Source organism: Staurois parvus, unplaced genomic scaffold (assembly GCF_062004578.1).
Source record: "Staurois parvus isolate SC_StPar_1 unplaced genomic scaffold, SC_StPar_1.0 ptg000720l, whole genome shotgun sequence".
Lineage (NCBI taxonomy): Eukaryota > Metazoa > Chordata > Amphibia > Anura > Ranidae > Staurois > Staurois parvus.
This window is the reverse complement of record NW_028318516.1, coordinates 2,254,299-2,266,929: the sequence shown is the minus strand read 5'-3', so window position 1 is coordinate 2,266,929 and position 12,631 is coordinate 2,254,299. Positions and strand designations below refer to the sequence as shown.

The 12,631-nt window shown below is 44.1% G+C and overlaps 1 protein-coding gene across 1 annotated transcript in view; it reads left to right on the top strand.

The window, feature by feature from the left end:
- Window positions 1-12,631, top strand: part of LOC149445492 (uncharacterized) — a 156,149-nt gene that overhangs the window by 39,226 nt on the left and 104,292 nt on the right. Inside the window, 1 exon segment of the mRNA XM_089653784.1 lies at window positions 1,884-2,070. Within this exon segment, the coding sequence (XP_089509910.1) occupies window positions 1,884-2,070 (187 nt within the window).

The window sequence follows — 12,631 nt, the reverse complement described above, 5'->3', positions numbered from 1 at the left end:
GATCTCATCACGAATGATGTCGATCTTCTTCTTGAAGTGACTGGCAAAAAGATTCTCACTGACTTAGAACCCGAACCTTATTACTACCCCTCCAGTGGGGATGGTAGCCCAAAATAATAAACTGGAAGGATCTTTATTATGCACAGTAGTAAAATGTCTTGATACTTTATGGTTTTTGAATCCTTTAGCGATATTCTGAACATGTTCCCTAATCCTCTCCCATAAAGGTCTATTGTGTGTCCAACGTATTGTATCCACAGCCACATTCCAGCACATAAACTCCCCCTTCTGTCTTGTATGTAATACAATCTCTCATTAAATCACCTTTATTTGTACTTGTTGCTTTAAAATTCATTATTTTCCGATTAATCCCTTTAGTTTTTGTACATCCATAGCATTTTTTGCATGGGAAAAATCCTTTACTCGTGAAGAAAGAAAACTCACTTTTCTTAGGAGGATTCACCACATTTTTAACTATATTTATCAAAATATTTACCAACCCAACCAAAGTTTGTATATAGAGAGCCCCAAGGTTGTGTGACCGCAGAGCTAAAAATGTGGTGAATCTCCTGAAGAAAAGTGAGTTTTCTTTCTTCACTGGTAAAGGAATATTATGTGTTTTTATTTATTGCTTTTTACCTGTTTACTGGCTAGATTGGATATATGTCGGGTATTCTATTTCTCTGGGGTTAGGAACATTTCTTATACATGTCTGTTACAGACCCCATGGTGCCGGGAAGCGTCTATGTGCTCTTCCTAATTGGAAGACTCTCCCCACTGCTATGCTTTGGTGGAGACTCTTCCAGTCCTTGACCTTGTGTCTGGGTTATTTGGTGTTTTACTGTTTTATGCTGCATATTGTTGTTTTACCACTTGAACTGACGCCAGCCATTTTCTGGGTGTCTTTTGTCTCTCCCCTATTTCTTCCTTATTTTTTATTGTTTTTCATTGAGGGTCATCTTGAGAATTTTTATTTGGTTATGGATTCTCGATCTCCCCTACGGGGATGTGTGGGTCTCCCCATCGCTGTCTTGCATTTTTCTATGTCCACCTTAAGACCTAATAGTGTTGTTCCCTTACTCTCCCATAATGTGCAGGTTTGGGATCCCCTCTAAGCATCTCAAGTTTTTTTCTCGTTATAAGTCCCTGGAAGCTGATATAGTTGCTCTGCAGGAAACCCATTTTGTCTCCTCTTTCACACCACGGTATATTCATAGAGATTTCCCTGTGTGCTTTTTGCTAATGCATCTGGGAAAGAATGAGGGGTAGCGCTCTGTTTGGCCCGGCGGTTATCCTTTACTGAATCTAAAGTGATACGAGACAAGGAAGGGCGATATCTATTAGTTAAAGGCCACTTGGGGGGAAACTTAGTGACTTTCCTGATTTACTACACCCCTAATGTGAATCAATTAGCCTTTTTTCGATCCCTGTTTCAATCTTTAGCTCCAGAACTGGAAGATGATGTCATTTTAGCAGGGGATTTGAATTTGGCTTTAGATCAAATGCTTGATAAATCGCATGCGACCAAACTTGCATCCCCCGAAACAAAGTCGCAAATTTGCTCAACTTTTATATCGCTATAATTTGGTGGATGCATGGAGAGAGGCCAATCCTACTTCTAGAGACTACTCTTGTTTCTCTAGAGCTCACAACCATTATTCACGTATAGACCACATCTTTCTCCCTAGAGAGTTGCTGCCTAAGTTGTGTTCGGCTAAAATTGTATGGACACCCTGGTCAGATCATGACCCGATGATGCTAACAATCTCCAATTTAACTGCCAATCTGGCCAAGTCGCACTGGCAATTGAATGAGTCCATTCTTAGCAATGAGTCAACTCACCTTGAAGTGGTGGAGCATTTGAAATCTTACTTTCCCATTAGTACAGCGGAAGACACGACCCCGGCTATTAACTGGGGAGCTCATAAAGCTTCTATCAGAGGTTTTTTTATCCAACAAGTCTCTAGACTAAAGCGATCTCGTGAAGAGTTGATTTCTGCCAAAACTAAGGAATACGAGGCTTTACTGGCCCAACATAAAATTTCTCCAACTCCGGACTTGTTACTTAAGGTAGAACAGGCTCGTTCGGAGCTTAATCTTTGTCTCACCACAAAACTAGAAAACCAGCTACGATGGAGGAATCATAACTTCTTCACATGGCGAGACAAACCGGATTCTAAACTCTCCCCTAAACATACTTACTCAGCGCTTCCTAAGCTTAGCCTTCCTGGAGGTCACATCTCACAGGATCCTCAGAAATCCTTCAGGATTTTAATGCATTTTATTTTACCTTATATAGTCCACCCCAGTTTGTTGAGCCTTCCATGCTTCAAGATTTTTTAGGACCCTTGCAGCTCCCTTCCCTTGCCGACACCCACAGGGAACTTATGGAACGACCTATAACTAGTGAGGAACTTGGTAAAGTTATTAAAATGCTAACATCACATAAGTCCCCGGGCCCCGACGGTTTACCAGATGTTTACTATAAAACCTTCTCTGACCATCTTCTCCCCCATATGGCTCTTTACTTCAGTTCCTTGAGAGAAGACGGGTGATTCCTTTAGATGAAAATAATGCATATATTAGTGTTATTCCTAAACCTAATAAAGATGCGACTGATATCCTTAATTATCGGCCTATTTTGCTAATAAATTGTGACCTGAAAATATTGACAAAACTTTTGGCCCTGCATCTTAATTCCTTTTTGGCGCAGTATGTTCACAAAGACCAATCAGGTCTGATTGCCAAACGTTAGATCAGATTTGAAGGTCCGTAGCTTTGATTTCTGCTGTTCGCTCTAATTGGGATGCCCCTCTTTCTTGGGAATTGCTGATTCTTTCTTTGGACCTCCATAAAGCTTTTGATAGCTTAACTTGAGAATATTTGTTTACTGTTTTGCGAGCTTTTGGATTTTGTGCTGCGTTTCTTGTGCTTTTGAAGTCATTATATAACACCCCCTCAGGTCAAGTGTCCATTAGAAGTTACAGATCCCCTGTGTTCCAAATTCGACGTGGCACTAGACAGGGTTGCCCACTCTCCCCACTGCTTTTTGCTTTGGCAATAGAACCCTTAGCTATGGCGATCTGCTTTCATGCCAGAATCCATGGGGTCCTCTGTGGTCATCAGAAACATAAATGCACTTTATTTGCTGATGATGTTCTCATGTATGTTACATCCCCTCTGGCCACTTTACCTAATCTATTGTCTCTCTTGAGTCACTTCTCTGAACTTTCTGGGCTGACTCTAAATTCTCATAAAACGATAGCCCTTAATGTTTTGTTACCTTCTTCAATGGAGCAACGGCTTCAAACTCTATATGACTTTCGGCAACTCCTTACCCTATTTGGGGGTTAATTTGATGGCCTCAATTGAGACCCTATTATACCGAGCAAACTATCCCCCTCTTTTCAAATGACTTCCGGAAGATCTTCATCGTTGGGCTGCTTACTCTATATCTTGGTTTGGCAGGATCAGCTCTATTAAAATGACCTTTTTAACTCAAATATTATACTTCTTTTGGACCTTACCGGTACCAATTCTGAGACGCGAGCTGCGGCTCCTACAGGCAGAGGTGCTTCGTTTTGTGTGGAACGATAGAAGATATTATACATAAATGTTCAGATATAATCAAATTGCCACTTTTATCTACTCGAAAATTGTTTTACTAGATGGAGCGCCCATTCTTACCAGTTTTGAACTTTCCTGTCAGCATACAAATCTCTCTAGAGGCCGTATTTCTGTGGTGTACATCCTTCTTGCTGATCCAAACTGTAACTCCCCTATATGGATCAATGGGAACGGGACCTGAATGTTAGTTATGATCTATCTGCTTGGCAAGACATAGCCCTGGAATTATCTAAAGATTCCATCATTACTACCTGAATTGAAGCAAACTGTAAAACTATTGTGATGGTACCGGGTCCCAACTCAGACGGCGAGGACGCATCCTTCTGCCTCACTAATGTGCTTTCAGTGTTGCAGCCAGATGGGTTCTATGTTCCACGTTTGGTGGCAATGTCTGATAGTTACTAGATTTTGGATCTGCATGTCTAACCTTATCTATAGGGTGATGGGGGTTAATGTTGGTAGGGCCCCGGAATCCGCCCTCTTCCATAAATGTCCACTTACAGTACCAAAAAAGACCCTTAACCACTTTCTGACCGCAGATAGCCGAATGACGGATTTACTTCAGTCGGCCGGTTCTGGGAGGGCATCATATGATGCCCTCCCACTCGCCCCCGGAGGCACGCACTCTGCGATCTCCATGATTGCTGTATTCTATGGACACAGCTGATCACATGATGTGGTAAAAGGCCAATCACAGCGGCCTTTTAGCACGTGATTAGCCATGTCCAATGACACAGCAGATCACCGGGAAATGCAGTTGTTAGTTATTGGCTGTACTTTCCTTGCACTGTCACAGTGTGAGGAAGGTACTGCCGATAACTGTAAATTGTCAGAGGAGGGATTGGCACTGATCATAAGGGCACTGATGTTCACTGCCCAGCAGTGCCACCCACCTGTGCCCACCATTGCCACCCACCAGTGCCTCCCAGCAGTGTCATCAGTCAGTGCCCAGCAGTGCTGCCAGTCAGTTTTCTTAGGGGGATTCACCACATTTTTAACTATATTTATCAAAATATTTACCAACCAAAGTTTGTATATAGGAGAGCCCCAAGGTTGTGTGACCGCATAGTAAAAATGTGGTGAATCCCCCGAAGAAAAGTGAGTTTTCTTTCTTCACTGGTAAAGGAATATTATGTGTTTTTATTTTATTGTTTTTTACCTGTTTACTGACTAGATTGGATATATGTCAGGTATTCTATTTCTCTGGGGTTAGGAACCTTTCTTATACATGTCTGTTACAGACCCCATGGTGCCGGGAAGCGTCTATGTGCTCTTCCTAATTGGAAGACTCTCCCCACTGCTATGCTTTGGTGGAGACTCTTCCATTCCTTGACCTTGTGTCTGGGTTATTTGGTGTTTTACAGTTTTATGCTGCATATTGTTGTTTTACCACTTGAACTGACGATAGCCATTTTCTGGGTGTCTTTTGTCTCTCCCCTATTTCTTCCTTATTTTTTTATTGTTTTTTATTGAGGGTCATCTCGGGAATTTTTATTTGGTTATGGATTCTTGATCTCCCCTATGGGGGGATGTGTGGGTCTCCCCATCTCTGTCTTGCATTTTTCTATGTCCACCTTAAGACCTAATAGTGTTGTTCCCTTACTCTCCCATAATGTGCAGGTTCGGGATTCCCCTCTAAGCGTCTCAAGTTTTTTTCTCGTTATAAGTCCCTGGGAGCTGATATAGTTGCTCTGCAGGAAACCCATTTTGTCTCCTCTTTCACACCATGTTATATTCATAGAGATTTCCCTGTGTGCTTTTTGCTAATGCATCTGACAAAGATCGAGGGGTAGCGCTCTGTTTGGCCCGGCGGTTATCCTTTACTGAATCTAAAGTGATACGAGACAAGGAAGGGCGATATCTATCGGTTAAAGGCCACTTGGGGGGAAACTTAGTGACTTTCCTGATTTACTACACCCCTAATGTGAATCAATTAGCCTTTTTTTGATCCCTGTTTCAATCTTTAGCTCTTGAACTGGAAGGTGATGTCATTTTAGTGGGGGATTTGAATTTGGCTTTAGATCAAATGCTTGATAAATCGCATGCAACCAAACTTGCATCCCCCGAAACAAAGTCGCAAATTTGCTCAACTTTTATATCGCTATAATTTGGTGGATGCATGGAGAGAGGCCAATACTACTTCTAGAGACTACTCTCATTTCTCTAGAGCTCACAACCGGTATTCACGTATAGACCACATCTTTCTCCCTATGGAGTTGCTGCCTAAGTTGTGTTCGGCTAAAATTGTATGGACACCCTGGTCAGATCATGACCCGATGATGCTAACAATCTCCAATTTAACTGCCAATCTGGCCAAGTCGCACTGGCAATTGAATGAGTCCCTTCTTAGCAATGAGTCAGCTCACCTTGAAGTGGTGGAGCATTTGAAATCTTACTTTCCCATTAGTAAATCAGAAGACACGACCCCGGCTATTAACTGGGCAGCTCATAAAGCTTCTATCAGAGGTTTTTTTATCCAACAAGTCTCTAGACTAAAGTGATCTCATGAAGAGTTGATTTCTGCCAAAACTAAGGAATACGAGGCTTTACTGGCCCAACATAAAATTTCTCCAACTCCGGACTTGTTACTTAAGGTAGAACAGGCTCGTTTGGAGCTTAATCTTTGTCTCACCACAAAACTGGAAAACCAGCTATGATGGATGAATCATAACTTCTTCACATGGCGAGACAAACCGGATTCTAAACTCTCCCCTAAACATACTTACTCAGCGCTTCCTAAGCTTAGCCTTCCTGGAGGTCACATCTCACAGGATCCTTAGAAATCCTTCAGGAATTTAATACGTTTTATTCTACCTTATATAGTCCACCCCAGTTTGTTGAGCCTTCCATGCTTCAAGATTTTTTAGGACCCTTGCAGCTCCCTTCCCTTGCCGACACCCACAGGGAACTTATGGAATGACCTATAACTAGTGAGGAACTTGGTAAAGTTATTAAAATGCTAACATCACATAAGTCCCCGGGCCCCGACGGTTTACCAGATGTTTACTATAAAACCTTCTCTGACCATCTTCTCCCCCATATGGCTCTTTACTTCAGTTCCTTGAGAGAAGACGGGTGATTCCTTTAGATGAAAATAAAGCATATATTAGTGTTATTCCTAAACCTAATAAAGATGTGACGGATATCCTTAATTATCGGCCTATTTTGCTAATAAATTGCGACCTGAAAATATTGACAAAACTTTTGGCCCTGCATCTTAATTCCTTTTTGGCGAAGTATGTTCACAAAGACCAATCAGGTCTGATTGCCAAACGTTAGATCAGATTTGAAGGTCCGTAGCTTTGATTTCTGCTGTTCGCTCTAATTGGGATGCCCCTCTTTCTTGGGAATTGCTGATTCTTTCTTTGGACCTCCATAAAGCTTTTGATAGCTTAACTTGAGAATATTTGTTTACTGTTTTGCGAGCTTTTGGATTTTGTGCTGCGTTTCTTGTGCTTTTGAAGTCATTATATAACACCCCCTCAGGTCAAGTGTCCATTAGAAGTTACAGATCCCCTGTGTTCCAAATTTGACGTGGCACTAGACAGGGTTGCCCACTCTCCCCACTGCTTTTTGCTTTGGCAATAGAACCCTTAGCTATGGCGATCCGCTCTCATGCCGGAATCCATGGGGTCCTCTGTGGTCATCAGAAACATAAATGCTCTTTTTTTGCTGATGATGTCCTCATGTATGTTACATCCCCTCTGGCCACTTTACCTAATCTATTGTCTCTCTTGAGTCACTTCTCTGAACGTTCTGGGCTGACTCTAAATTCTCATAAAAAGCCCTTAATGTTTTGTTACCTTCTTCAATGGAGCAACGGCTTCAAACTCTACATGACTTTCAGCAACTCCTTACCCTATTTGGGGGTTAATTTGATGGCCTCAATTGAGACCCTATTATACCAAGCGAACTATCCCCCTCTTTTCAAATGACTTCCGGAAGATCTTCTTCGTTGGGCTGCTTACTCTATATCTTGGTTTGGCAGGATCAGCTCTATTAAAATGACCTTTTTAACTCAAATATTATACTTCTTTTGGACCTTACCGGTACCAATTCTGAGATGCGAGCTGCGGCTCCTACAGGCAGAGGTGCTTCGTTTTGTGTGGAACGATAGAAGATATTATACATAAATGTTCAGATATAATCAAATTGCCACTTTTATCCACTCGAAAATTGTTTTACTAGATGGAGCGCCCATTCTTACCAGTTTTGAACTTTCCTGTCAGCATAAGAATCTCTCTAGAGGCCGTATTTGTGTGGTGTACATCCTTCTTGCTGATCCAAACTGTAACTCTCCTATATGGATCAATGGGAACGGGACCTGAATGTTAGTTATGATCTATCTGATTGGCAAGACATAGCCCTGGAATTATCTAAAGATTCCATCATTACTACCTGAATTGAAGCAAACTGTAAAACTATTGTGATGGTACCGGGTCCCAACTCAGACGGCGAGGACCATCCTTCTGCCTCACCAATGTGCTTTCAGTGTTGCAGCCAGATGGGTTCTATGTTCCACGTTTGGTGGCAATGTCTGATAGTTACTAGATTTTGGATGTGCATGTTTAACCTTATCTATAGGGTGATGGGGGTTAATGTTGGTAGGGCCCCGGAATCCGCCCTCTTCCATAAATTTCCACTTACAGTACCAAAAAAGACCCTTAACCACTTTCTGACCGCAGATAGCCGAATGACGGATTTACTTCAGTCGGCCGGTTCTGGGAGGGCATCATATGATGCCCTCCCACTCGCCCCCGGAGGCACGCACTCTGCGATCTCCATGATTGCTGTATTCTATGGACACAGCTGATCACATGATGTGGTAAAAGGCCAATCACAGCGGCCTTTTAGCACGTGATTAGCCATGTCCAATGACACAGCAGATCACCGGGAAATGCAGTTGTTAGTTATTGGCTGTACTTTCCTTGCACTGTCACAGTGTGAGGAAGGTACTGCCGATAACTGTAAATTGTCAGAGGAGGGATTGGCACTGATCATAAGGGCACTGATGTTCACTGCCCAGCATTGCCACCCACCTGTGCCCACCATTGCCACCCACCTGTGCCCACCATTGCCACCCACCAGTGCCTCCCAGCAGTGTCATCAGTCAGTGCCCAGCAGTGCTGCCAGTCAGTGCCACCCATCAGTGCCATCTATCAGTGCCCAACAGTGCTTCCTATCAGTGCAGCCTCATCAACGCACATTAGTGAAGGATAAAAATGACCTCTTTGCAAAATATTATAATAGAAACAAAGAAAACTTTTTTCACAATTTTGCTCTTTTTTTGTTTAGAGCTAAAAAAAATAACCCCCCCCAGCGGCGAATAAATACGACCAAAAGAAAGTTCTATTGTGTGAAAAAAATGCTAAAAATGTCATATGGGTATAATATTGCATGACCGCGCAATTGTCATTCAAAGTGCGACAGCTCTGAAAGCTGAAAATTGTCCTGGTCAGGAAGGGGATAGAACTGCCCGGTAGGCGAGGGGTTAAGTGTCTTACTTCTATGCTGTTAGCAGCGAGAATCACTATTGCTGAATATTAGAAGAGATCAATTATTCCGCTTCAATATGTTCACAACAAATGAGATTGGATCCTGACTAACGACAGACTCACCTGTGCTTTACATCATAATACCAACATGTGTGATAAAACGTGGGATCCGTGGACTCCATACATCTCCGTGCCCTAGTACGTACTGATTTTGCCCTCTCCTCCTACTCTCCTCCTCCTCCCCTCTCCTCTCCTCTCCTCCCCTCTCCTCCTCCTCCCCTCCCCTCTCCTCCTCCTCCTCCCCTCCTCTCTCCTCCTCATCCCCTCTCCTCCTCCTCCCCTCTCCTCTCCTCCTCCTCCCCTCTCCTCCTCCCCTCTCCTCCTCCCCTCCCCTCTCCTCTCCTCTCTTCTCCTCTCCTCCTCCTCTCCTCTCTTCTCTTCTCCCCTATCCTCCCCTCCCCTCTCCGCCTCCTCCTCCTCCCCCCTTCCTCTCTCCTCCTCATCCCCTCTCCTCCTCATCCCCTCTCCTCTCCTCCTCCTCCCCTCCTCTCTCCTCCTCATCCCCTCTCCTCTCCTCCTCCTCCCCTCCTCTCTCCTCCTCATCCCCTCTCTTCTCTCCTCTCATTACTGTTACCCTCTTTTCTTCCTTTCTGCTGTCTCTTTTATTTCCCATGTTCTGGTGCTAGTTGAGTTCCATGTTGTATGTGTTGTGCACTATGTGTGGTGTGTATGATGAATGCTCTGTGTGATCCATATGTCTCCTATTATTGCTTCCCCTGTACAAGGTGGACTTAATGCTGGGAATGTTCTATGTGACGTCTCCAGTCATTATTGCACACATTTCCTGCTTCCCTGCGGGATGTCTGTTGTTTATTCATCCGCCTGTTTGTTGGTGATATTTCATACCTTATAACATGACACTTGTCTATTACATTTTCTGTAACTTCAAACATTTTAATAAAAATATTGGAAAATAAATAGTTGGTTGCATAAGAGCTAGATTTATTTTTTCTCAGATTTGTTTTTAGTTATTTTTCATCTTTCATGGAAACCACAGGAATGGATATTTTAATGTTTCTCGGGGCTGCAGTTCCTCTGAGATCCACAAGGTGATGATCTCACTTCTATCCAGAAAGGAAGTTATTGTAGAACACAGACAGGAAGTGATGTCAGGCAGAGACAGGAAGTGATGTCAGGCAGAGACAGGAAGTCATCTGGAATAAAGACAAGAAGTTCCATACCATATGAAGTGGTGAGTAGACGGTGGAAGTGGCAGCAGAGGAGGTAATAAGCTGTTATGTTCTATTTACACCCAGTAACCCCCCAATCATGTCCGTCCTCTTCCTCCATAGTCATGTCCATCCTCTTCCTCCATAATCATGTCTGTCCTCTTCCTCCATTGTCACGTCCGTCCTCTTCCTCCATAGTCGTGTCCGTCCTCTTCCTCCATAGTCACGTCCGTCCTCTTCCTCCATAGTCACGTCCGTCCTCTTCCTCCATAGTCACGTCCGTCCTCTTCCTCCATAGTCACGTCAGTCCTCTTCCTCCATAGTCACGTCCGTCCTCTTCTTCCATAGTCACGTCCGTCCTCTTCCTCCATAGTCACGTCCGTCCTCTTCCTCCATAGTCACGTCCGTCCTCTTCCTCCATGAACCCAGATGAACCCCTTCAGGGGCAGAACATTCCCCCACTTCCGGGGCCAGAACATTCTCCTCATTGTGGAGATAAATTCTAGTAATATGGTCCTCTAAACAAACAGCACTGACAATAAATTGAGAAGACAAGGACCATCCTGACCATACATGGCCTACAAAGGGCAATGATGACACTACACAGGCAGCCAATGGGCAATCATTATTATTATACAGGATTTATAAGGCACCAACAGTGTGCACAGTGCTGTACAAAATGAAGGAAGACATTACAGTTACAATACAATTTGGTACCAGAGGAAGCAGAGGGCCCTGATCCTGAGAGCTTACAATCTAGGAGGAAGGGTTGAGTGATACAAAAGGTAATAGCTGTGGGGGAGGAGGAGCTGATGGAGGAAATAAATGGCAGTTTACTAAGTAGAAGCAGGGTAGGTTTCTTTAAAGAGGTTTTCAGGGATCGTCTAAAGGTGGATAGATTGGGAGACAGCCGGACAGATTGTGGTAGGGAGTTGCATAGGATTGGAGAAGCTCAGGAGAAGTCCTGGAGGCGAGCATGGGAGGAGGTGACACGGTAAGTAGAAAGTAGAAGGTCTTGGGAGGATCGAAGAAAGCGGTTTGGTTGATATTTTGAGACCAGGTTGGAGATGCAGCGGAGGGCAGAGTTGTGCATGGCTTTGTAAGTTGTTAGTATTTTGGGTATAATTTGTTGGGTGAGTGGAAGCCAGTGGAGGGATTGGCAGAGAGGGGTAGCAGACAGTGAACAGTTGGTACACTACACAGGCAGCCAATGAGCAATCATTGCAATATGCAGCTAACACAATGATGGAGTGCCGGGGTCAGGAGTATGGAGCATAGAGCCCCTTACATTGCTGCTCAGGAGGAAGAAAACATTCCCCAGCCGGCCATGAAGAATATGTTCCATCATTGGTGTCAGAGGGAGGGAAATTCTGATGGAAGTAGAGGAGCTGAGGGGTCTCTCAGGGGTTACTGAGGATGGAAAACATTGGGGCCCCTGAGAGAGTAGTGGAGTTCAAAGGCTTTTAGGGGGTAGAGTAGCTGAAGGAATCTGGGTCTTTGATAGGGTTGGCGGGGAGCAGGGCTCTGAGGAAAGAAAAGTTTGTCAGGCTCAGGGGGACTCTGAGGTAGGGAGGGGGCTCCTGGTCTCTGATTGTCCCCTTACCTGCACTTACTTTCCAGACCTCCTTACAGAACTCCTACCAGGAAAGGAAGACAACCTTCACCTTCTTACCATCTCACCGGTCATATATTATTTTCCAAGATACCAAGTGGAATGAAGAAGGACAATCCTTCACCCCTTGGTGGGCACTTATTGTTAGAGGTCTGTTGGTGCATTATTGACTAAAAGGTAGTCAGGGATCAGTGCTGAACATCTTCAGGAGACACTCCAATACCTTCCCATGACACAGGCTCTGGCAGTGCCCGGTGCTGGAATTCAGAGCCCCAGGAACCCACCACCACTCTGTACAATGTCCTGGATACTACAGTATATTTGGTAACCAAACCCCTCCCACCTGCTGTCCTCCTTCTACCCACACTACGCTGTCATTGGAGGGAAGAGACAGAATTATCCTGATTAGCCAGGAAAAGTCATCACGTTCCCCTTCCTGGACATCATAATGAGCCGACATTGACCTCACAGCACTGCCTCAGAGCAAACAAGTCATAGGAAGGATCGTATTTATCATTCCTTGTCTGCAGATCTAATACTCATCAAAACCAGTTCAGAGACCAAACAAACCCAACAGAGAAAAGGGGATTTCTGATCTGGATGGACAAGAGGGTCCCGGGACCTCAAATATGCATCAAACACTAAACAGTCCAAACTAAATGTCTTCC